The sequence below is a fragment of the Rhinichthys klamathensis genome, unplaced genomic scaffold, assembly GCF_029890125.1.
Source record: "Rhinichthys klamathensis goyatoka isolate OS25496 unplaced genomic scaffold, OSU_Roscu_1.1 h1tg000244l_1, whole genome shotgun sequence".
In the NCBI taxonomy this organism is placed as follows: domain Eukaryota; kingdom Metazoa; phylum Chordata; class Actinopteri; order Cypriniformes; family Leuciscidae; genus Rhinichthys; species Rhinichthys klamathensis.
Genome location: NW_026606766.1, coordinates 1,054,596 through 1,077,141, shown reverse-complemented (window position 1 = coordinate 1,077,141; position 22,546 = coordinate 1,054,596). Strand labels below are relative to the sequence as shown.

Sequence of the window (22,546 nt, the reverse complement as noted above, 5' to 3'; positions counted from 1 at the left end):
GTGTCCTCTATCACTTTTTAATGGACACCCTGCACCAATCAGAATCGAGTATTCACCCAGACCATGGTATAAGTTAAATTACACATGGTATAACAAATACTTCTGTATATACTGAGGTATAAATAATTTTACTTAGGCAAATATCATTTCTTATTTCTTTCTTTTGAGCAGTTCTTGAGAGGTTTTGTGAAACTCACCTGGTAAGACACTAACTGATTCCTGTAATCTCAAACCAGAGTTTTGTAATAAGAGAGGTTGCATGGAAACAAAAGGTTCTTGTTGGTCTAAACTAAAGCACACAAAAACACAGCTCTAGGAATTCAAGAGCTAATGTAACTTCTAGGTTAGGAGGCATTACCTATGCAAGTCCTGTCCTCTAGTGGAGTTTCGTTTTACTTACTTGCCATTATTGGCTCTGTGTAACGCTCCTCCTCTCAACGAACACAGACAGCAACTCTGTCCAGAATCACAGATTCAAACATCATTGACATCATACTTGTCATTAAACAGAGACATGAAAGATCATTATGTGTTTAATGCAAGTGTACATTGGCCCAAAAAGTATTAAGACACTTAATGTCACATTTAAATGTACGAATGTCACTGCATTTGATAAGAAACATCAAAGCAAGTGCCATTCGTTTTAAAGTAAAATACACTGTTCAAGTAAAACACTTCACAAAAAGACTACTAGGTTTGTATACACCTAGTATACATAGCTCGTATTTCAAACTGGCGGTCATGTATGTTGTATTTTTGTTGTTTTTGGAGCTTGACAGCCTCAATCTTACAGGAGAAAACGTCAAAGAAAGTTATACGGCTTTTTTTTACATTTCTGGGTGTACAAAACTTTTTGGGCCACTATATGTAAAGATGTTTATGTGTACCTCAGCGAAGGCGTTGGCTTTACAGCGAGCACATTTCCAGTCTTTGGAAATTCTCAAAGGAGCCACACCGTAACAACCTGGAACAAACAGCACAAATTAAACAGATTTGAACATACTGTTCGATCGGTTTATGACATCAAAGTACCGTGAGAGCGATTGAAAAGCATACGGAGCTTTGACTTTGATGTCATTCACCGATCGGTCTGTGCAGCGCCGGTTCAAGTCGAACAAGCCTATTGTCAGAAAAGGGTGTGCTTGAAAAATCTATGATGAGACCACCATGGTGCATCCTGGGATGCTTTTCAAACAGTATTGAAGAAGTTCACATGCATGCTGGTGTGATAGATCTTTAAACTGTATATTAAACTGACCATGTTTCTAATATCTAACCTTATTTAACATGCTAACACTTAGAACAGAACGTTTTAGTACATGGTGTTTCAGTGTTTTTGATTGTTGTAGGCCTATGTTGCCATACTCCTGTTGAGTGTAATGAGTGTAATGTAACAAATATGGGAAATGAAACTAGACAGATGTCTAGGTTTGAAAACTTGTGATTATGAAGTAATTAAGAAAACAGTGTTTACTCTTTCCTAGTAATAGAAGAGTTTGCATATGAAGAACCAATCAAATTGTAGGGAAATTTTCTATAAAAACTGTTGTATTCGTGTTTACTGGTGGGATTCTCAATGGAATTTGTCTGAGATCCTCTGGCCTTGCTGCTTCTTGGGGGCAGTTGGAAATGTTGAGGACTCTCCCGGCCGTGATTAAAGCATTTAGAGGACATTTGCAGAAGTCTGTCTGTCATTACTGCTGTGCAGCAGGTGAGTTAGTTTAGGGAAATAGACAACCCAGGGAATGTCGATTTTAGACAACCCAGGTAGACTTCACTGGATATTGGTAGGGACACATCCCTAGCGTCCCTACTAAATTCTACGCCCCTGGGTTTAGGGAAAAATCTACGACACTGGACATTTGTTCCCTAATAGTTTATATTCTAATTCTAAATTTGAGGCATCATAACTGAAAGAAATTACATTAAAATCCATTTTATAAACAGACAAACTACACTTTCGTTCAAAAGTTTGGAGTCGGTAAGATTTGTTAAAGGGGTCATATAATGCCATTTTTGTACAAGCTAGTATGATTCTTTAGGGTCTAAATTAAAAGTTTGTAATATACTTTATTTAAAACTCTCATTAGTATTGTAAGAAAACACTTATTTTACCTGGTAAAAACAGCTCTGTTTTCAGCACGCCGTTTCAGTGTATATGACTTTAAATGATAATGAGCTTTGCTGACTCCGCCTCTCTGTTCTGTGCGTACACGTTTGTAACACAATAACCATAACGCGTTGTTCATTATAAACGTGGGATTATGAATTATATGGAGAACGTCGTACATAGAAAACATGCAGTAATGTACCCAGAGTGTAAACCTTGGACTCATTCATCGTGAAGCGATTTGCAAAGATATAAATATTAATATAAAGTTTAATAAAACGTTACACTTCAGCAGGAACACGAATATCTGGTACCGATCCTTTATTCAGGAGCAGCTTCTTAGCAAAACCAGCTTTATACTGACCCTCGTTTATAAAGCAGTCTGCTGAGAAATGATTCGCGCAAACATGAGAGCATTGACGTTGCTCGTGGGGAATATTCCCTTCGAAAACAAACTCAGCCACTGCGTCTTCAGCGGTTCGGATTTAGGAACATTAAAATGACTGTGTTCGTTATTACACCCAAGAACAGAACACCACAATCGCTTAGACGCCATTCTGCTCATAGACAGTGCTCCAGCATATCAACAATGACCGCGCCGGTCCGCGCAGACTATGATTGACAGCTGGCTCACGAGCGAGGGCGGGTCTGTGTTGAAACGCTGCTGTCAATCAACAATCGTGGGAGGGGCTTCCGAGCTTGTGACGTCACACGGTCGAACGGCTCGATTTGAGGCAGGGGAAAACATATAAGGAGATTAAAACAAAAACACTGGATGGATTTTTATCATTATATGATGGTTGTGTACAGGCACTGCCAACACACATTTCATCAACTTGAAAAAGTGCATGTACCATTATATGACCCCTGTAATGTTTTTGAAAGTTTCTTCTGCTCACCAAGGCTTCATTTATTTTATCAAAAATACAGTAAATCAGTAATATAGAAAAAATATTATTACAATTTAAAATAAGTGTTTTCTATTTGAATATACGTTAAAATGTAATTTATTCCTGTGATCAAAGCTGAATTTTGAGCATCATTACTCCAGTCTTCAGTGTCACATGATCCTTCAGAAATCACTCTAATATGATGATTTGCTGCTCAAGACTCATTTCTGATTATTATCAATGTTGAAAACAATGATTTTTTTAAGGATTCTTTAATAAATAGAAAGTTCAAAAGAACAGCATTTATTTGAATAGAATCTTTTGTAACATTAAAAAATGTCTTTAGTGTCACTTTTGATAAATTTAATGCCTCCTTTCTGAATAAAAGTATATATATTAAAAAACACTTACTGACTCCAAACTTTTGAATGGCAATGTATGAAAAGGGACCTTCTCTCATCCAGTATTGTGAGAGGTCAGTACTCACTGGTGTGCACACGGACTCTGCACAGGGAGCAGCTGATGAGCAGGCTGGTCCCGTCCTCCTCCAGGCGAGGTGTGGGCGTCTGGTCCTCTGCGCTGTCCTCTGTGGTGGTGGTGAAACATCTCTCTGGAATCAGAGGCTTGCTCCTTATCTGACCCCTGGGCAGCACCACAGCCGGCTCGCTCTCGCCCCCTTCAGACTGAACACACACACAGCGAGTGTCAGACCTTCCTTATACTCCAGTGACAGGAAAGAAATTAGTGCTGGGCGGTATGACCAAAAATCCATATCACGGTATTTTTCTAAATTATACCAGTTTCACGGTATATGACGGTATTTTTTTTTTTTTCAAGCATGACTGTGTGTTAACTAGGGCTGGGTATTGACACAAATTTCACAATTTAATTCACAAGCTTGCAATTCGATTCGATTCGATTCAATATTGATTATTTTGGATATCAGGTACAATACATGGCAAATTTTCTCAAGGAAAACAAATCTCTTAACCAATGCTGTAAACTATGGGAGTCAGTTGTAGCCTACTAGGCTTCATTAGCCTACTATAATATTGAAGGTAAAAATTAACTGATTTGTAGCTATACAAACACTTAACTTACACTTTTGTTTATTTTTATAACAATAAAGTTATATGAAATATAAACATTTAAATGGTGGCGGTCATAAAAACTTGCCAGATTTATTCAAACATGCATTAAATATCGAAGAACATTAAAAATTATAATGAATATGTAATATGGTGCATATATTTAGCAAAATGCTCCTCTTTAGAGTTAATTTTTCTAGCTGACTAACGAGTTTATGGTCACATATGTTTTTTCTGAGGTAAATGTGACGTTTTGTTTACAAGTTGTTTTACTGACGTCTTTCCACGGTTGAAACACTGATTGAGCGATTCCATGTGACATGATACGGATTTCGATAAGTTGTACTCTATCTTTTAACACACTTTCAGACGTTCATTCATGTTTATTTCGCGCTGTAACTGGTATTATTAACCCTCTGGTTATCTTTGGGGTCTTTTTAACCCGCAAATGACTTTTGGTCAAATTAAAAAAAATGTTCTCTTTGTCCAAATGGTATGAAACTTTCTACAGCTCTTAACACTTCATAGATCTACAAAAGAAAAGAAAAATTGGAATGATATCTGTTATTATGTTGCCGTGAAAAAAATAGTCACACTTGTTGTCTTCGGGGTCCCTGGAGACCCCGCATAGTAAATATATAATATTCATCATCAAAATCAGAAACAACGCAGATCACATGGACAGAAATGAAATGGCACACTTCCAACAATGTAAAAAACATCCACAATGCAAAATTATCATGCTCGCCACACACACACACACACACACACACACACACACACATACACATACACAGAAATACATTTGTAAGGCTATAAAAAAAGTCTTATAATTTGTCAAATAAAATGCAGAACCACCACAAATATAAATTGGTGACACTGACACAACGAAAATACACACACACACACACACAGAATGTGTGTCTGCAGAAGTCATGCAACGTACTACGCATACTGCCTGCAGTGCACTGACTCGTGAACACCTCCAGTGCACCACCAATTGTTGTTCTTATTTGTTCAAAAAACAAAAATTTCCCAATCAGTTTTTTTAACAAAATAATTTTTATATTACAACCATTTTATTTTTTTACTGCTTTATTTGATCATTTGTTATTGCTGTTCAGTTCATTGCACTTTTGTTTTTTTTTCTCAATATGTAATATAACTGTTCATTTCTGTTATTTTTTGTTCTGTTACAGTTTGTAACTGAAACGTTGATTAAAAATGATAGAATTATATTAAAAACAGATAATTGAAATAAATGATAAAATCTAAAGACTCCAAGATTTTTTGTAACATCTTGTTCAGGTTTGATTCTAATCATAAAGTAACATTATTGAAGAACTTTTTTCAATACAAAATATGCTAAACTTAATACAAAATATGCTAAACTTTGACCAAAAGTATATAATTCTTCTTTATAATTTTGATTTTAAAATATTTATATATGAATCCAACTCAATCCAACTGAATCCAACTTGTGAAAAGATGTATTTTGGTTAATCAAACAGCAAATAGCATATAATGGAGCTCTATAGCAATATAGTGGTTAAAGTGAATTTTTTTATTTTAAAACTTCATTTTCCAAAAAAAGGGCAAAAATCTTACATTAAATCATGTACAATTATCCATGTTATCCCCATAAATGAAAGTTAGAAATCTGGGTCCTTTATAAAGTGAATTTTACATAAAATGCTGTTTTTTGTAAAAAAAACTATTTATTTAAATATTTATTTATTTATTTTTAGAAATTTAAAAAATATCAAAAATCCTCCCAAAACTGCACAAATGTTGAGTAAAAACATTAATAAACAGAGTAAAATTACATTTGTAAAAAAAATTTTATTATACTGTTACAAAATGCAATGTTATTGTCTGGGGTCCCTGGAGACCCCAAAGATAACAAGTGTAGACCCTAAATGAAGATAATCAGAGGGTTAAGGCAGAAGAGGAGATCATGTGCGCTCCGCGCTGCTGCTTCTCTAGAGCTGAGCCAGAGCGATCTCACGCCACAGCGCCAAAACGGTATTTATGTTTTTGAATTTCGTAAGAAAATGGACATAATTTGAAATTAGAGACTTTATTTAGTATCAATAGTAACAAAGCACAAAGATTATTGCGATTTATTGGATGGGATGCGCGCTACAATGTTCCATTCATTCATCAAATGAAAACAGGATGACTAATCGATTCTTGAGATTTAAGAATCGATATAGGTTCGTAAAAATGAGAATAGATTAATATCGAGAAATCGATATTTTTTACCCAGCCCTAGTGTTAACCACATTTTCTACTGATTGAGAGAGGAAATACTGCAGTAGATTGACTTAGAATGCCCTATTTTACTGTCATGAGGGAATATTGTAGAAAAAAATTTATACACATAACGTCTATAACATCTGTACACAAAGCAGCTCATAAACGCTGCTTTATCAGGAAAGATAAAGAAAGATTCAATAGAAATAACGTCAAAACTTTTCATTAAACATCAAAAGTTTTGACTTTGAGACATCCAGTGCTCATGTTTATTCAACGATGTCAAAGCCTTTTGGAAAATCAATTTGTGGTTGGCAGTGTTGATATTGTGAACCAATATGAGAAACACTGTAATATAATGTGACAGCTGTCAATTATAGTTTAACCTATCCATCTTCACCATCACGCTAAGCTGAGCCCTCACCACAGTGCAACAGTGAAAAGCGACCCCTCTCAAGCGTTCCCAACGTTGTTAAAGCGACATACACTGGTACTGCGGTATATTAAAAATCCATATCATAACAAAAATAAACAGTATGAACTAAAAGAAATAAAGGCAGATGTCTGAAACAGGCCACCGTACCCGTTGATGAGCCTGAAAGATCATGCACACAGCGCAGTATGGAGGCAGCAGACCCATCTCTCTGTTGTACTCTCTCTCTCTTTCTGGATTATACGGTCTGTTCTGCCACAGCTGGGTCAAAGGTCGCGCCCAGGCCTCCCCGTCGAGCCCGTCCTCCTCTGATGCAGCCTGATCCTGCAGCTCTGCACATTCACAGCATTCTTCATTCACAGGATGCTTTTATGCAGCGTACTTTTAGCAACTTTGGTTACACTTTATTTTAAGGTGCAAGTATACATTTAAGTACTGAGTAATATTAATAAACTACATACTTACTATAGGGTTAGGGTAGGATTAGGGTTAGTTGCATGTAATTATGCACAATTTTCTTCTAGTTAACAATGACAACACTGTCACATGCACACTGACCTTCATCACTGATGCTGTCCTTCATCAGAGGATGATGCCTGGGGAGTCTGGGAAGTCTGTGCTGAGCTTCCACTGGACGTTCATCTTCTTTCTGCAGGACGACACACACTCACACTCATTATACATAGCAGAGCGCACAAACCCCCTAGTGGATTATGATGGAACTGCAGGGGGGTTGTGATTCGTTGACAGAAATACCAGTCAAATGTGGGGAAAAAACTAAACTGTATAAAATAAAAATGTACAAATATTAATTCAAAACAGTTTTTTTATACAATAAATACACTGAGCACATAAACCTGCATCATCTCGACAGCTTAATGCACTTAAATGCATTTGAGCATTTCAATTAAATTATTACTCTTTTCAGCATAAACTTTCCTTTCCATGTAAATTAGACGTATTATTTTGTTATATAGCCTGGAGCAATTAACGTCACGCTACTATTAATCATGAAAGCAGGTGGTACTCAGACTTTTATTAAGAGATATGTTTTAATTGATGACAGCAGTAATTCATCAGATGAGGAAGAGCGCTGTAAGCGGGCTCATATCCAGACATGTGAAGAAGTAGAGTGCAGTTTCATCATTTTAAATAGCTGGGACTGTGCTAGCGGAGAGATGCTGTGCAGCACCAGGATCGTTTGCTAGCATGAGGAGGTAAAAACTAGCCTGGGAAAACCCAGACAACTTCCGGCAAATTTAGATTTGCTCTGAAAGTTAGTCTGGCAAAGAGCTCATTCAAGCCCATTTCCAATCCGCCGAAATCGAGGCACCAATCAGAAACGTTGGGGCGGGCTTTACACGATGACGACAGCGCTGGGATTTTGAAGCAGATTTTGTAGCCTACATTACAAAGATGGATGCCGCCGTCGAACATCACTCGTTCCAATCAGCTATCGCGTCTGTTTTAAGCCATTTGAACGTTTCCTTTTAGTTAAAAACCGAGCAAAGAACAACACTCGGAGATGTGTCTCCGCCGCTCTGCATACGTCATCTCCTTCATCGCTCTGATTGGGTTTAGGTCTATCCGCGACGTCCGTTGGTGACGCCCCTCTGGAAATGATTTGTCTATGACGCTTTGCCAGACCATAACTCAGTTACAACTGAGAATGGTCTGGTTTTAACCAGGCTAGCAGGCTCAAGCATTCAAGAATGAGAGTTACGTTCAGCACTAATTTTGTGGGTGTGTTTGCACTGCTAACTGATTTGCATTATATAGTGCTGCAGGAATGAGTCCTAAAACCTGGACACAAGTTAGCATTTCTGAACTTCAATCTTCTTAATGTCAGTGGGTTTTTTGAATGGGTTTTTGGTTAAATGGCTGAAATACGGCTTGAGGTTTAACACAACCTCAAAATATTTCACATTTTATTCTGCGACATAAAATACATCAGTAATACCCAGTTGTGATCTTTTTAAGCTTTTACTTGTCTTGAAAAAGGCGGTTGCTAACAAGTGGTTAAATGATACTACAGTTGTCGGAGACACTATCTATTCACTTTTACAGCTAGTTTATAAATCGCACTTTTGCAAACTATTCTAACTCAAACTTTTTATTTTTAAATAAAGACAAAGAGTTTGGCTGAAAGAGTCTGGAGATTAATGGTGGTGATGTTGAAGTCATGTGACCGTGGTGTAGTTCGTTTATAGCCTAACTCTAGCTTTTTACTTCTGCCGATTGTATTTAAGCTTCAAAATTCATAATAGTTGTGTTCATTTGTGAAGGTTATCATGATGAACATGTAGGAACAATTAAACACCTTTATTGTTCACAGATAGCCTGGTTAAAACCAGAGCATTCTCAGTTGTAACTGAGTTATGGTCTGGCAAAGCATCATAGACAAATCATTTCCAGAGGGGCGTCACCAACGGACGTCGCGGATAGACCTAAACCCAATCAGAGCGATGAAGGAGATGACGTATGCAGAGCGGCGGAGACACATCTCCGAGTGTTGTTCTTTGCTCGGTTTTTAACTAAAAGGAAACGTTTAAATGGCTTAAAACAGACGCGATAGCTGATTGGAACGAGTGATGTTCGACGGCGGCATCCATCTTTGTAATGTAGGCTACAAAATCTGCTTCAAAATCCCAGCGCTGTCGTCATCGTGTAAAGCCCGCCCCAACGTTTCTGATTGGTGCCTCGATTTCGACGGACTGGAAATGGGCTTGAATGAGCTCTTTGCCAGACTAACTTTCAGAGCAAATCTAAATTTGCCGGAAGTTGTCTGGGTTTTCCCAGGCTAGTTCACAGAGCTTATTTCCAGCAAAAATCCAAAAGGTAATGGAAAAACCCTATTGGTTTTTTGCTAAGGGAATCAGGGTGATGCTAACTTCTGGGTTGGTCTACAACATGACGTCATCAGCGCAGCAGTCAATCCCTTTAATGAATCAGGTGTTTAAACAACAGAGACAGACGGTAGCATACGCACCTTACAGTCCTCTTGGGAATCGCTATCAGAGTCGCTGTCTCGGTAACTCTCATGCCGAATGCGCGGCTCGGGCTCGCTGTAATCTCCTTTAGCGTAGCTGTGGACGTGCAGCACCTCGGCAGGGCTCAGCGTTCTCTGGAAGATGTGCTGGACTGCGGGCGGACACACCGGACTACCGCCCACTGCCGCTGATTCTGCCAGCGTGAGATTGATGGCGCTGCTGCTGGATTCTGTGGTGACATGATATGTGACGGTGGAGTTAATGCTGGGCTTGTGTTTAGGGCTGTTGCTGGGTTCTGATTGGGCATCACAGGTGGGGGCGGAGTTAATGCCGGGCTCATATGGATCAGGGCTGATGGTGCTTATAGTGCTGTGGCTGGGTTCTGATTGGGCATCACAGGTGGGGGCGGAGTTAATGCCGGGCTCATATGGATCAGGGCTGATGGTGTTTATAGTGCTGTTGCTGGGTTCTGATTGGGCATCACAGGTGGGGGCGGAGTTAATGCCGGGCTCATATGGATCAGGGCTGATGGTGTTTATAGTGCTGTTGCTGGGTTCTGATTGGGCATCACAGATGGGGGCGGAGTTAATGCCGGGCTCATATGGATCAGGGCTGATGGTGTTTATAATGCTGTTGCTGGGTTCTAATTGGACATCACAGGTGGGGGCGGAGTTAATGCCGGGTTCACACAGACTTGGGCTGATGGTGTTTATAGTGCTGTTGCCGGGTTCTGATTGGGCATCACAGATGGGGGCGGAGTTAATGCCCGGCTCATATGGATCAGGGCTGATGGTGCTTATAGTGCTGTGGCTGGGTTCTGATTGGGCATCACAGGTGGGGGCGGAGTTAATGCCGGGCTCATATGGACTAGAGCTGATGGTGTTTATAATGCTGTTGCTGGGTTCTAATTGGACATCACAGGTGGGGGCGGAGTTAATGCCGGGTTCACACAGACTTGGGCTGATGGTGTTTATAGTGCTGTTGCCGGGTTCTGATTGGGCATCACAGATGGGGGCGGAGTTAATGCCCGGCTCATATGGATCAGGGCTGATGGTGTTTATAGTGCTGTTGCCGGGTTCTGATTGGGCATCACAGATGGGGGCGGAGTTAATGCCGGGCTCATATGGACTAGAGCTGATGGTGTTTATAATGCTGTTGCTGGGTTCTGATTGGGCATCACAGGTGGGGGCGGAGTTAATGCCGGGCTCATATGGATCAGGGCTGATGGGGTTTATAGGGCTGTTGCTGGGTTCTGATTGGGCATCACAGGTGGGGGCGGAGTTAATGCCGGGCTCATATGGATCAGGGCTGATGGGGTTTATAGGGCTGTTGCTGGGTTCTGATTGGGCATCACAGGTGGGGGCGGAGTTAATGCCGGGCTCATATGGATCATGGCTGATGGGGTTTATAGGGCTGTTGCTGGGTTCTGATTGGGCATCACAGGTGGGGGGGGAGTTAATGCCGGGCTCATATGGACTAGAGCTGATGGTGTTTATAATGCTGTTGCTGGGTTCTGATTGGACATCACAGGTGGGGGCGGAGTTAATGCCGGGTTCACACAGACTTGGGCTGATGGTGTTTATAGTGCTGTGGCTGGGTTCTGTGATGTCATCACAGGTGGGGGCGGAGTTAATGCTGTGTTGAGAGGAGATGCTGCTGGTTACAGATACGAGGGGTGTGACGTCAGCGGCAGAGATGTCACTGGAACAGGAATGGGGCGTGACGTCACTCGGCTGAGCATCAGTGATGCTAACAGTTGTCAGATCAGTGTTTGGAGTGATGTCATCAGAGATGGTTTGGACATCACAGCTTTGAGTGACATGTCCAGACTGAGAGGCATCACTTGGTGGAGCCACATCATCACCGATGCTGTTTGTGGATTGTGAGGATGAGGTGACATCGCTGGGATCAGAAGGAGTGATGTCATCTCTTTGCTGCATTGTGATGTCACTGCTGGAGGTGGGGTTTGATGGCGAGAGCTCCGCCTCCATGCAGGGAGGGGCTTGATTCTCTTGCTGCTGTGGAGGGGGCGTGTCTGTCTCCATGGTCTCCTCAGCTTTAACATCACCTGCAGAGAAACACATTGGTTTAGTATTTTTATTATAGAACCGCCAGTAGGGGTGTAACGGTTCACAAAAATCACAGTTCGGTTCGATACAACACAGTGGTGTCACGGTTCGGGATGTTTTCGATACAGCAAAAACAAAGAAATGCCAGAGAAAATTCCTTAATTAAAAAATAAAAATAAATAAATATGAAATAAGTGTGAGTTTTTCCACATCTTGAAACTTTTAGTTTTATAAATGGGGGTAATCTTTGAAGGATGAATAAATAATGTTTTGGTCATCACATTTAAATATGATAATATTAGAGTTTTAAAGTGCTGGAAAAAGATGTGTGATGTTCTTGAAAGCATTTGACTATTCCTGCCAAACTTCCATTACAGTTAGTGTTACTACATTAAATCTATGTTGCTGTTGCTGGTGAATCTATGTTGCTGTTGCTGGTCACATGGTGAATGTTGCTGATTTGTGGACTTAAAGCCTATAACTAGTTCATTCATCACGGCACAATGTTTCTCCTGGTTTCCACGTCAGCGCTGTTTGATCCGTTAATAACAGAGAAACTTGAATGCTTCTCACTAGATCTCACAGCGATGTTATTACTTATGTGGCGAAATCAAATGCTTTCTTTACTGGATCTCTTAGAGCAGTGTCGTTTGATCAAGATCGGCCCACGCTGCACTGACATTGGTCCAAACTCATAAACGGTCCGTGCAGCACAAAATAATGAGTAGTGCAGTTTATATATACGTGTATCGTTACACCCCTAATCGCCAGGTGTCATATGCTGTACATGAGGCTCTACCTGGGTCAGCGGAGATGGATTGTTCCTTCTCGTCGCCTGTCTCAGTCTGGCTGAGTTTGGCTTTCTTTTTCTCAACTTCCTCCTCTTCTACCTTCACTTGATTGTCATCATCTTTCGCTTCATTTCCAGTGCTGGGTCTGAGCCGCTTCTGCCCCACGTTCTGCTTTGGACTGATGCTGTATGAAGAGAAGGGAGATCAGAGATCAATATACACAGTTTAGTGGGTCGAAATTATAATTATTGTGTAGTTTTTCAGTCCCACTTTATAATAAGTGGCTTTAAGTACTATGTACTTGCATCGAAAAGTAAGTACAAGTACTTATTGTGTTGTATTGTAAAACACTTTTGCTGCTACTGAGGTGTGACACGGGTGAGGTTAGTGACAGGTGTGTATGGCATGGGTCGGTTTAAGGGTGGGTTAAGGTGTAAGGGAAGGGTCAACAGTGCAATTACAAACGTAAATACATAAATTAATTACAGCTGTACTTACATGCTGGTATTTTTTAAATATAAGTACAATGTAATTTACACAATAAGTCCATTGTATCAAAGTATTCATTTCAACGTTAGTACATAGTTAGCCGCGTTTCCACCGCAGGAACTTTCCCCAGGAACTAGGAACTTTGGGGTGGTACTCCGTGTGTTTACACCGCAGGAACCAGGGTCTAAATGAAGTTCCGGGTAAAAATTTCCCCCCCAGAAAGTCCCTGCTGGCGAGGTAGTCCTTTTTCAGAGTTCAGGAACTTTCGGGGTGGGACTTGTGCGCTGAACATGCTGATTGGTTCTTTTACCTTGTTCTCTCTGCCGGATGGCGCGCGTTCGTTCCATCCATCTCATGGTCATGTCCGCTATAGCTGATAACAAACGTTGTCTATCTAGCATTACGAGCTTTCTGAAATGAATACGCTTTGGTATTAGTGTTCGTCTCTTTTTTTGCTGTTTGTTAATTACCTCGTTAGTAAACCAATAGATCGCACACAAAAACAGCACAGCTTGAATCTCCTCAATACTTAAAACTCAAAACAAGTACGCGCAGACTGGGAGGAGCAGTCGCACGCAGTTCAACGTCACCAGACTAATCTTCCCGGTACTTTAGTCCACGGTGTAAACGCAGTGAGCAACCGTTCTGGGGCAAAAAAAGTTCCTATGAAAAAAGTTCCTGGGACAAATAGTTCCTGGTAATTGCGGTGGAAACGCGGCTGTTGTTAGAGCCACTTAATATAAAGTGGGACCTAGTTTTCTAGTAAGGTACCATATCTTCTAGCACAACCTTCAACAGTGTTTACTTCATATCAGTGTTTATATACTATTATAGTATTAATTTAAGGGGTCATGACATGGATTTTATAAAATTATTTGAATATGTTCCTTGAGGTTCACTTATAATACTAATAAAGTTAGTAAGGATTCTTTCTACACACCTGTTGATTTGCTCTGAAGTGCTGCTAGGTTCTTCATCACTAACAGGCTTTTTCTCCTCTACATCCAGCTCTCCTTTCTCTACTTCTGTTTTCTCCTCTCCACCATCGGTCTCTCTTTTCACCTCCTTCCCAGGTAATGTTTCTGCGCTGTCCCCCTTCTCTTTACCATCCGTTTTAGCTTTCTGCTCCTCTCCAGGCTCCGCTTCTCCGCTCTCCTCTTTGCTGCTATCGCTGAGCTCTCCCTTCTCGTTCGCTGTCTTTCCGTCTGTCAGGAGCTCTGACGTCACTGGTGTGGTCTTCGAGTGGTCAATGGGCGCATTGTCCTTTCCTGCTTTCCAAAGTTTATAGCGTTCTGGTTGAAACTTGCGAACAAACAAATCCATGGATATCTTCACCATGTCCTTCCGGCAGGAACACTGAGAAAGAGAGACACATCCATTCTTAAAGCTCTTGCACGTTACAAAATAAATACGACCTCACGTTATGTCAATCACGCTTGCACACTGCCTCCGAAACTTTCGTCCGTCATTAAAAAAATCAGATCGGATTCGATTTTCTGCGTTATTCGCATCCGTAGCAAGCAGTTTGAATGGTGTTTTGACAATTCAGAGCCACCGAATTACGAATACGAAAAAACGCATACGAAGATTTCGGACTCAGTGTGCAACGGCCTTTAACCCTCTGGGGACTAAGTCCTTTTTGGTCCGTTTTCTCTATTTTTACATTTGGGCTTATAAACCATATGTAATGGAGATGGATCACTATGTGTTTGGTATCTATGGATTCAGAAGACCCTAAGATAACATAAGCATGCATGTAATGTGTTTATAAAGGAAGAATGAGTGAAAAATGTACTATAAACTAGAGAATTTCAAAAACGGAAATTAGATTTTTCTCATTTATTTCTGAAAATCACACATCACACAAAAATAGTGAACAGTTTTTGAACAAAAAATATATTTGTCAAAGCCTTTGCTTGACAGAAATGTGTAATTGTTAAATAAAATGTGTAAAGAACAATGAAAAATGTAACTTTATTTACAAATAGTCCCAGGCGTTTTTCTTAGGAATGCTTAGAATTTTCTAAGCAATGCTTTCTCCTCGTCACTCTCCAGTAATTGTTCCAGAGCTTGTTCCACCGTAAATCGTTTACTGCTTGCCATCATAAAAGTGCTAAAACAATAAATAATGCTATAATTGTATGTATGTGTATATAAATATATATATTATAATTGTTCTGTCTCTCTCTCTCTCATATAAATCTCTGATAATCCGCTCCGTAAGCCTCCGTTCGCTCTCTCTCCTTCTCTCGGTTCAACGCTGTTTGCGTCATATCCCTAACTATATAGTACCACCCCTTGCAAAGCTACAGAGTCCTCTGATTTGCTAGAAAGGTCATGGTAACCTTCCTCTGATTGGGTAAGAAAAATATTTCTCCATCGGCAATTTTTCAATTGGTTGTTGTTCGCGGAATCTGCCAAACAACATCGATTTCATTGGCCTTTTACATAGTGGTATTGCGCAACAAGGAAGTTTGTATATTTACAAAGCCGGGTATCACTGTTTTCAGCGGAATCTGAGGAAGACGGTAAAAAAGACCGCAACTCTCTATCATTAATAGTTTTTAAGATAATTACACATTTGTAAAAGTATGCCATTTTGGGCGGTACCGCCCAATCCGTCCCCAGAGGGTTAAGATCCAAAAACTGAGGTTAAAAAAAACTTACCAATGTTGCCAGCTTGCCATAATCTATCCAGCGCTGGGATGCGAAGTTGGTGGATTCGGCACAGTTGAAGCCATGGTTAAACCCAGCGTGATATCCGAATGGGAAGGTCACAATAAACTGACCTGCTTCCTGTGTGACCTAATGAATTAAGCAGAAAGAAGTCAAATCATGAGATTAAAATCAAGCACGACATGATAAGATGATAAAAATAAGGTAACTAACCTTCTCAAAGGGTATTCCATACTTTCTCAGAATTGACGGTGAAATTAAAGTCATTTTGTGTCGCAAGAAGGCTTCACAACTTTGGGCGCTTCCTGGGAAAAATCCTGCATGAATGAAAATGAGAAGAGTCCTGAGTAAATGAGCTGCTGAAGGAGAGGAGGAACTAATTATATGTTTTTAAAAGACCACTGTACCTTTAGCAAGACGCTCCAATCTTTTCCCTTGCTCTGGAGGAACAACATACCTGCAGAAGACCAAGTAATAACGCTCTCTTTAGGACAGTATGAATATTAATAGGGTCTGTAAGCTTTTATAATGTTTTTGAAAGAAGTCTCTTCTGCTCACCAAGGCTGCATTTATTTGATCAAAAATACAGTAAAAACAGTAATACTGTGAAATATTAATACAATTTAAAATAGCTGTTTTATATGTTGAATATATTGTAAAATGTAATTTATTCCTGTGATCAAAGCTGAATTTTCAGCATCATTACTCCAGTCTTCAGTGTCACATGATCCTTCAGAAATCACTCTAATATGAGGATTTGCTGCTCAAGAAACATTTATGATTATTAGCAATGGTGAAAAGAGTTTAAATTTGAAAACTGTTCATTTTTTTCATGATTCTTTGATGTAATAGAAAGAACAGCAGTTCTTTGAAATAAAAATCTTTTGTAATGTTAAAAATGTCTTTACGGTCACTTCGCTTCAATTGAATGCGTCCTTGCTGAATCAAAGTAATAATTTCTTTTAAAAACATTTGAATGGTAGTGTATACGAACAAATGCTTCTTATGAGCTATAGTTCCTGTTTCCTAAGGGTGTCACCGAAATTAATTCACAACCTCGAACTTTGAATTAAAAAATGGAATGGTCGATGCTGCCACGCCCCCATGTGACATCCGGTCGGCGTGCCAAGCGGAAAAACACACGCGTGTTGAAGTGCTGCGAGTCTATGGTCAACCTCCTCTAACTTAGCTGTGCTGTGCTCCAAACCGTATTGCGCGCACTGCAGAGAGGGAGAGAGCGAGATACCCTGCGTGTGTGCCTCATGAAGCGCATGTAAGACAGAGAGCATCCTGATTGACCGGTTTCGGTTTAAAAAAAAATAAATGTAAAAATCGAGAATCGAATCGAACCGTGACCTTAGAATCGAAAATGTAATCGAATCGAGGATTTGGAGAATCGTGACACCCCTACTGTTTCCTATGGGTAAATGCAAACATTAAACACGAGTTGAGAGACAGTACCAGGACTTGGGTTCTCCAAAGTGAAGGTAGTTAATGCTGTAGAGATCCATGTCCTCTGTGTGCCAGGCGAATGTGCTCTTCCACATCCCAAAATAAAGATATGGAGTGTTTACTCCTTTGATAGTGATTCCACTCTCTCTCTCCACAGTGTCCAAAATAGTGTTGAGACGACCAATATTCCACTCCGTCACGTCCTGTATACAGTCACATATATATGTGCAATCATTGATATGTGCACTATATACAATATGCAATATGTGCATATACAATAACACAATATATAATATACAATAACACAATATGCAATATGTGCACTATCATGACACTGTGTGTACAGGGGTTACAACTGAAATATAGTAACAAAAAGATTACTCACCGGATCATAGAGGGTTCCACTGATGTCTGCTCCATATAATGGTGGATTGAATGTTAAATTCTTCCAATATTTCCTCTCCAGTTCATCAAAATCAGCATATATGGGATTACAGAACCTGGAGTCGAGTTAGAGAATCGTTGTGATACGACATTCTCAATGCATTACTTTTATAATGTGACGCATCTCAGAGCGAACAAGAATAAACAGTGGGTGATAATGTTGGCCAGGATATGTTTTTGTGCCTCGAGATTTGAAAAGTAGGCTATGATATTCTCAGCTAATATTACGTTTCCCTGTTCAATCCGACTTACACTCCTGTTTAAAAAAGTTTGGGGTCTGTACTTTTATAGGTCAAGACATGTATAAGATTTAATCCTTTTTTTTCACGTTTCTATTCATCAAACAAACTTTTGAATGGCAGTGTAGTTACATCAGCAAAAAAGGAAAGTCACTTCATATGTGGAGAATGTTATTCCTTTAGAACATAATATGATTAATCCTGCATGCCATTACATTTATTAAAAAGCAAATTAGCAGTCATTTTGATTTCAAAAGGTTATTACCGAATTTAGGGCTGGACCCGGATATTCGAATATTCGTTCGGTGTGTTGGTATTCGATTTGAAAATGTGACATTCGAATATTCTTTTATTTTTCATCCCCCTCGAAACGGTTCTCATTCGCGCTTAAATATGTTTTACACTATAAAATCTGGTGAAATATAATCCTTAACATATAACTTTGTTATATCTACTTAATAAATATATGTGCTTCTTCTTGGACTACTAAACGTGTTCCTGCAACGGGAGTCTTCTCTGGCTATAGCGCAGAACAGCGGAGTGTGTGTGGACAGAAGTGCATGCCTGAGCTTGTGTTTTGGGTTAAGCTGCGTTGCTTTGACATTGTGGAACATAGAATAATAGAAATGTATTATCCTTTTTACCCTTATCAATCTAAATTAATCTACTGCTAAATATAGGAGACTTTGAGATTTTACAGGGACGTCACGTATTTTTTTTTTTTTTTTTTTTTTCAATTTAGTTTTTCTATATTTATATATATATTTATTTAAATCCACCCTACTTTGTCAATGAGAAAAATATTGTAAGACTACCTTATTAAAAATATTGCTTAAGTTAAAAGACGTGTGTGTGTGTGTTTTATATCACTAGCGCAGTGTCCGTTCTCGGAGCATATAAGCCCTGCTTGCGAGGCGCGCCGCTTCTTTATTTAAATCTACCCTACTTTGTCAGTAATTTGTTAGTGAGAAAAATATTAAACTACCTTATTAAAAATATTGCTTAAGTTAACAGACCTGTGTGTGTTTTATATAATTAGTGCAGTGTCCATTCTCGGAGCATATAAGCTCTGCTCGCGTGAGGCTCGCGCTGTTCTGTAGTTTATTAAAAGTTAATTAATTCTGAACGTGTCGCGTCTCGCCTGTCTATCTATATTGCACCACATTCGACACTGCACTCCTTGTGAAGTCGTGTGGATGAACGGTTCTCGAAATAATCAAAATGCAAACGGACAGACTGACATATAGAGATTCCGAACCTTCGAATATTTGATGTTCATTACTACCGAAGCTTCGAAGTTCAAAAAATGGTATTCGGACCAGCTCTAACCGAATTAGGCATTAGGATTCAACCGTATCTAAACACATCAACATTTGCTGCTCACTTGTCTGTGTTGGCGGTTTTGCGGAACTCGCGGACTGTCATTGGCTTCTTCTGGATGTTGTACTGAGTGAAGAGCCCTGATTGGCCAGTGACCACCTGTTGAATAGGGGCGGGAATCACCAGATCATCGATGTCATCATATGTACGCCGGGGCTTCCAGTCCTTTGGTGGCACCACCTGCAACAAACAAACGCAGTTGCAAACTTCCCATCCACAACACGAAAAAGTCTCTCACAGCGATTTGAGCTGAAGGAAAATCTTATTATCAACTTCAACAAAGAGCGGCTAACCTTTGCCATGCCGGCTCTGTGCGCCCCCTGCGACTCCATATATGCGATGTATCTGTTGAAATCTTTGAACTCCTCTTTTGTGGGATGAAAGGTCATGATCCTGATGGCAGGACTCTGGGAGCTTTGAGAGACCGCGTCCGAAGCCATTCTGCCACTTGAACTGTATGAAAAACATGAAGAATTCAGCAACAAAGAAATCAACAACAACACAAAATCAGTAACATAACACTCGTTTTTTTGTTTTTAACTCTTGCAACAACCACACCACAGAAACATTGGTGGGTAAAATTTGCATTGCATTTAGATTACTCTCCTAAAAAGTGTTTTGCTCCAGAAAACATCACCTGACCAACTACTAAACTCCACATGTAAACCACCACTACTATTACTACTACTAGTCAAGGCGCAAACACATATTCATGATAACTTTAAACTCAAAATATCATAATAATAATAATAACGAAAAGAGAAATAAAAGCATAATATACAATTCAAATTTAAATAATTTAAAAATAAATACATAAATATTCATTAAGTAATAAAAAAGCTCAGTTTCAAAAACTATTTAATGTTTAATTCAAAATCAAAAATGATTGTTTATAAAATAATTACAAATATGTTTTCATTTAATTAAAATTATTAATCTTTTTAAATTATGACTATAATTATATTTAATTATAATAATACAAAAAGTATAAATATTCCAACCTGTTGAAACAACTAAACTAAACTTAAAACAATTATTTAGAAAAACAACAATGAAACAGCAGTTAATTAGAGAATATTAATTAAGTTCAAATTGATTTAAACTTGGAAAACTAGATTAAAACAACGTATGACAGTTGACAACATGCACGACTTTACTGACAGAAATAACCTTAATGAACTTTTTTCCAATTATCAACATTATATGATAAACTACATGCATTTTTTTACACAAATACATAACTAAACTCTTTTATTCAAGCTCACAGTATGTAATAAAAAGCATTAACCCACTGTAGTGTTTAATAACTGTTATGATTGTGAATGTTGAAGCACCTGTGTAAACTCACACTAGCATGCTAGCTGACATTAGCCAGATAAACACATAATATATGATAATTCAGAGAGTTTAATCAGAAAGCATCACATCTATAAATGTGTCATGATCTCATCATCAGGTTCTGCTCAGGAACATTTAAAGTTTGACCCCGAAATCTCTCAAACTCACAGCAAAAACAACATCAAACACACACTGACGGCTAAAGCCGCTCAAATGAACACAAACTTACTCCTGTCGCACAAACACACCGCTTCAGCTCAACACACACACGCTCATATACCTCAACACAGTGTAATTAAAGGCTTTTGGAAGTGTATAACTGTGTTATGACATGAATTATTGATCCGCTCCAAACTTTGATGAGCCTGCTGGCTAACTACTGTAAACACCAGCATTCACGCACTAAAACACACATGAAATCACCCCACACACACACAAACCAGCGCATATGTGTGAGGAGAGGCTGAGAGGACTTTACTCACGGGTGTCGCGGGCTCCGTTGAGGGATGTTGAGGGCGCAAACTCAGAAAAACAGCGCAGAAAAAGACGCTTACAAACCAGACATGTCCTCCATTAGAGTGAAGCGCGACTGCGCATGCGCGCACACTGTTTACAAAGATGGAAGAAGGCGTTCCCCTGCGCGCGGCCCCTAATCAACGCTCTGCACATGGGGCCTTTTAGATAAGATAATATGGAAATTGTGTAGGTATAAATCTCTCTATATGAACGATATGGGATCATAGAATAATTTGGATCATATTATAAAAAATATATAGCCTATTGTTTATAGACTATTGTATTATATAGATAAAGAGTTATTTAGATGCAGTCATATAGATCATAGGGTATACTGTAGGTATTCACTCCACATATGGTATGGGGGCTTATATATATAATATGAATCATGAGGCCATATAAAGTAGATAGCTATGGAATACATAAATAATATACAGTAGATGAGTGTATAACACACTCCATTTAAGTTCTATGAGGTCTCTAATAAATCCCAGACAGAACCTTTTAGATATTGATTACATATATATATATATATACATGTATACATCTCGGTGTATGGCACTGTAGGCGCTATACATGCATCTCATATAGAGTAACATAGATGTACCTACTGGCCTATAGTGATCATAAATAGTTTATACATAATATTTTAACCTTATACATATTACATAAAGCTCATACATATGCTCATACGTGCATGCATATGTCTCAAATATCATATGTCTGAGTAGCCTATACGGTGTATGCATATTATATAGATTATTTGTATTTAGATAGTGCATCTCTTTAGTCATAGATTATTTAACTCAGTACATGCATCTCAATACACAGCCAAATAGCTGTTTTTATATAAAATTATGCAGATAATATATCTGAAATACATCTCTACTGTCATATGGATGCAAACATAAAGAATAGTTTATACTCCCACAGAATATATAGGTTAAATACATATGCAACCATTTACATGTGATATAGCCTATTGTACAAATAATATAGCTATCAACCTTTATCGAGCCATATACTGCCAATGTGAATATATATAGTAGACTGCATAAATAATAAACATTATTTCTAAAAATATAGAGCCATAAATATATAAATTCAATAGATCATTTATATTACTTGTGCATGAAGAAACATACCTCTGTGTAAGACACTGCATCTGCAATATCTGAAATAAATTTGTAATGACTATTTAACCTTTGGACAAATTGTTGTCAGTTTCCGGACCGCCTGTTAAAAAAATGTGCCATTAAATTATTTTTGAAGCTCCAGCAATAATCAAAGGCATTGATTATTGTCAAACAAACTGGGAATTAAGTGTAATTATTTGTTAATTAGTATCTACAATAGGAAACAACAACTCTGACCTTAGAGCAAAG

At 38.9% G+C, this 22,546-nt stretch overlaps 1 protein-coding gene across 1 annotated transcript in view; it reads right to left on the bottom strand.

Moving 5' to 3' along the window:
- kdm4aa (lysine (K)-specific demethylase 4A, genome duplicate a) overlaps positions 1-21,249 on the bottom strand; it is a 28,307-nt gene extending 7,058 nt beyond the window's left edge. The window contains exons 1-16 of the mRNA XM_056266026.1: positions 21,128-21,249; positions 19,601-19,760; positions 19,312-19,487; positions 17,630-17,744; positions 17,254-17,447; positions 16,200-16,249; positions 16,006-16,109; positions 15,784-15,921; positions 14,057-14,472; positions 12,636-12,811; positions 9,767-11,835; positions 7,336-7,426; positions 6,928-7,109; positions 3,488-3,683; positions 888-964; positions 401-456 (exon numbers count right to left, since the gene is read on the bottom strand). Coding sequence (XP_056122001.1) covers positions 401-456; positions 888-964; positions 3,488-3,683; positions 6,928-7,109; positions 7,336-7,426; positions 9,767-11,835; positions 12,636-12,811; positions 14,057-14,472; positions 15,784-15,921; positions 16,006-16,109; positions 16,200-16,249; positions 17,254-17,447; positions 17,630-17,744; positions 19,312-19,487; positions 19,601-19,747 — 4,187 coding nt within the window. The 5' untranslated portion in view covers positions 19,748-19,760; positions 21,128-21,249. The remainder of the gene's footprint in view (positions 1-400; positions 457-887; positions 965-3,487; positions 3,684-6,927; positions 7,110-7,335; positions 7,427-9,766; positions 11,836-12,635; positions 12,812-14,056; positions 14,473-15,783; positions 15,922-16,005; positions 16,110-16,199; positions 16,250-17,253; positions 17,448-17,629; positions 17,745-19,311; positions 19,488-19,600; positions 19,761-21,127) is intronic.
- Positions 21,250-22,546: the final 1,297 nt, after the last annotated feature.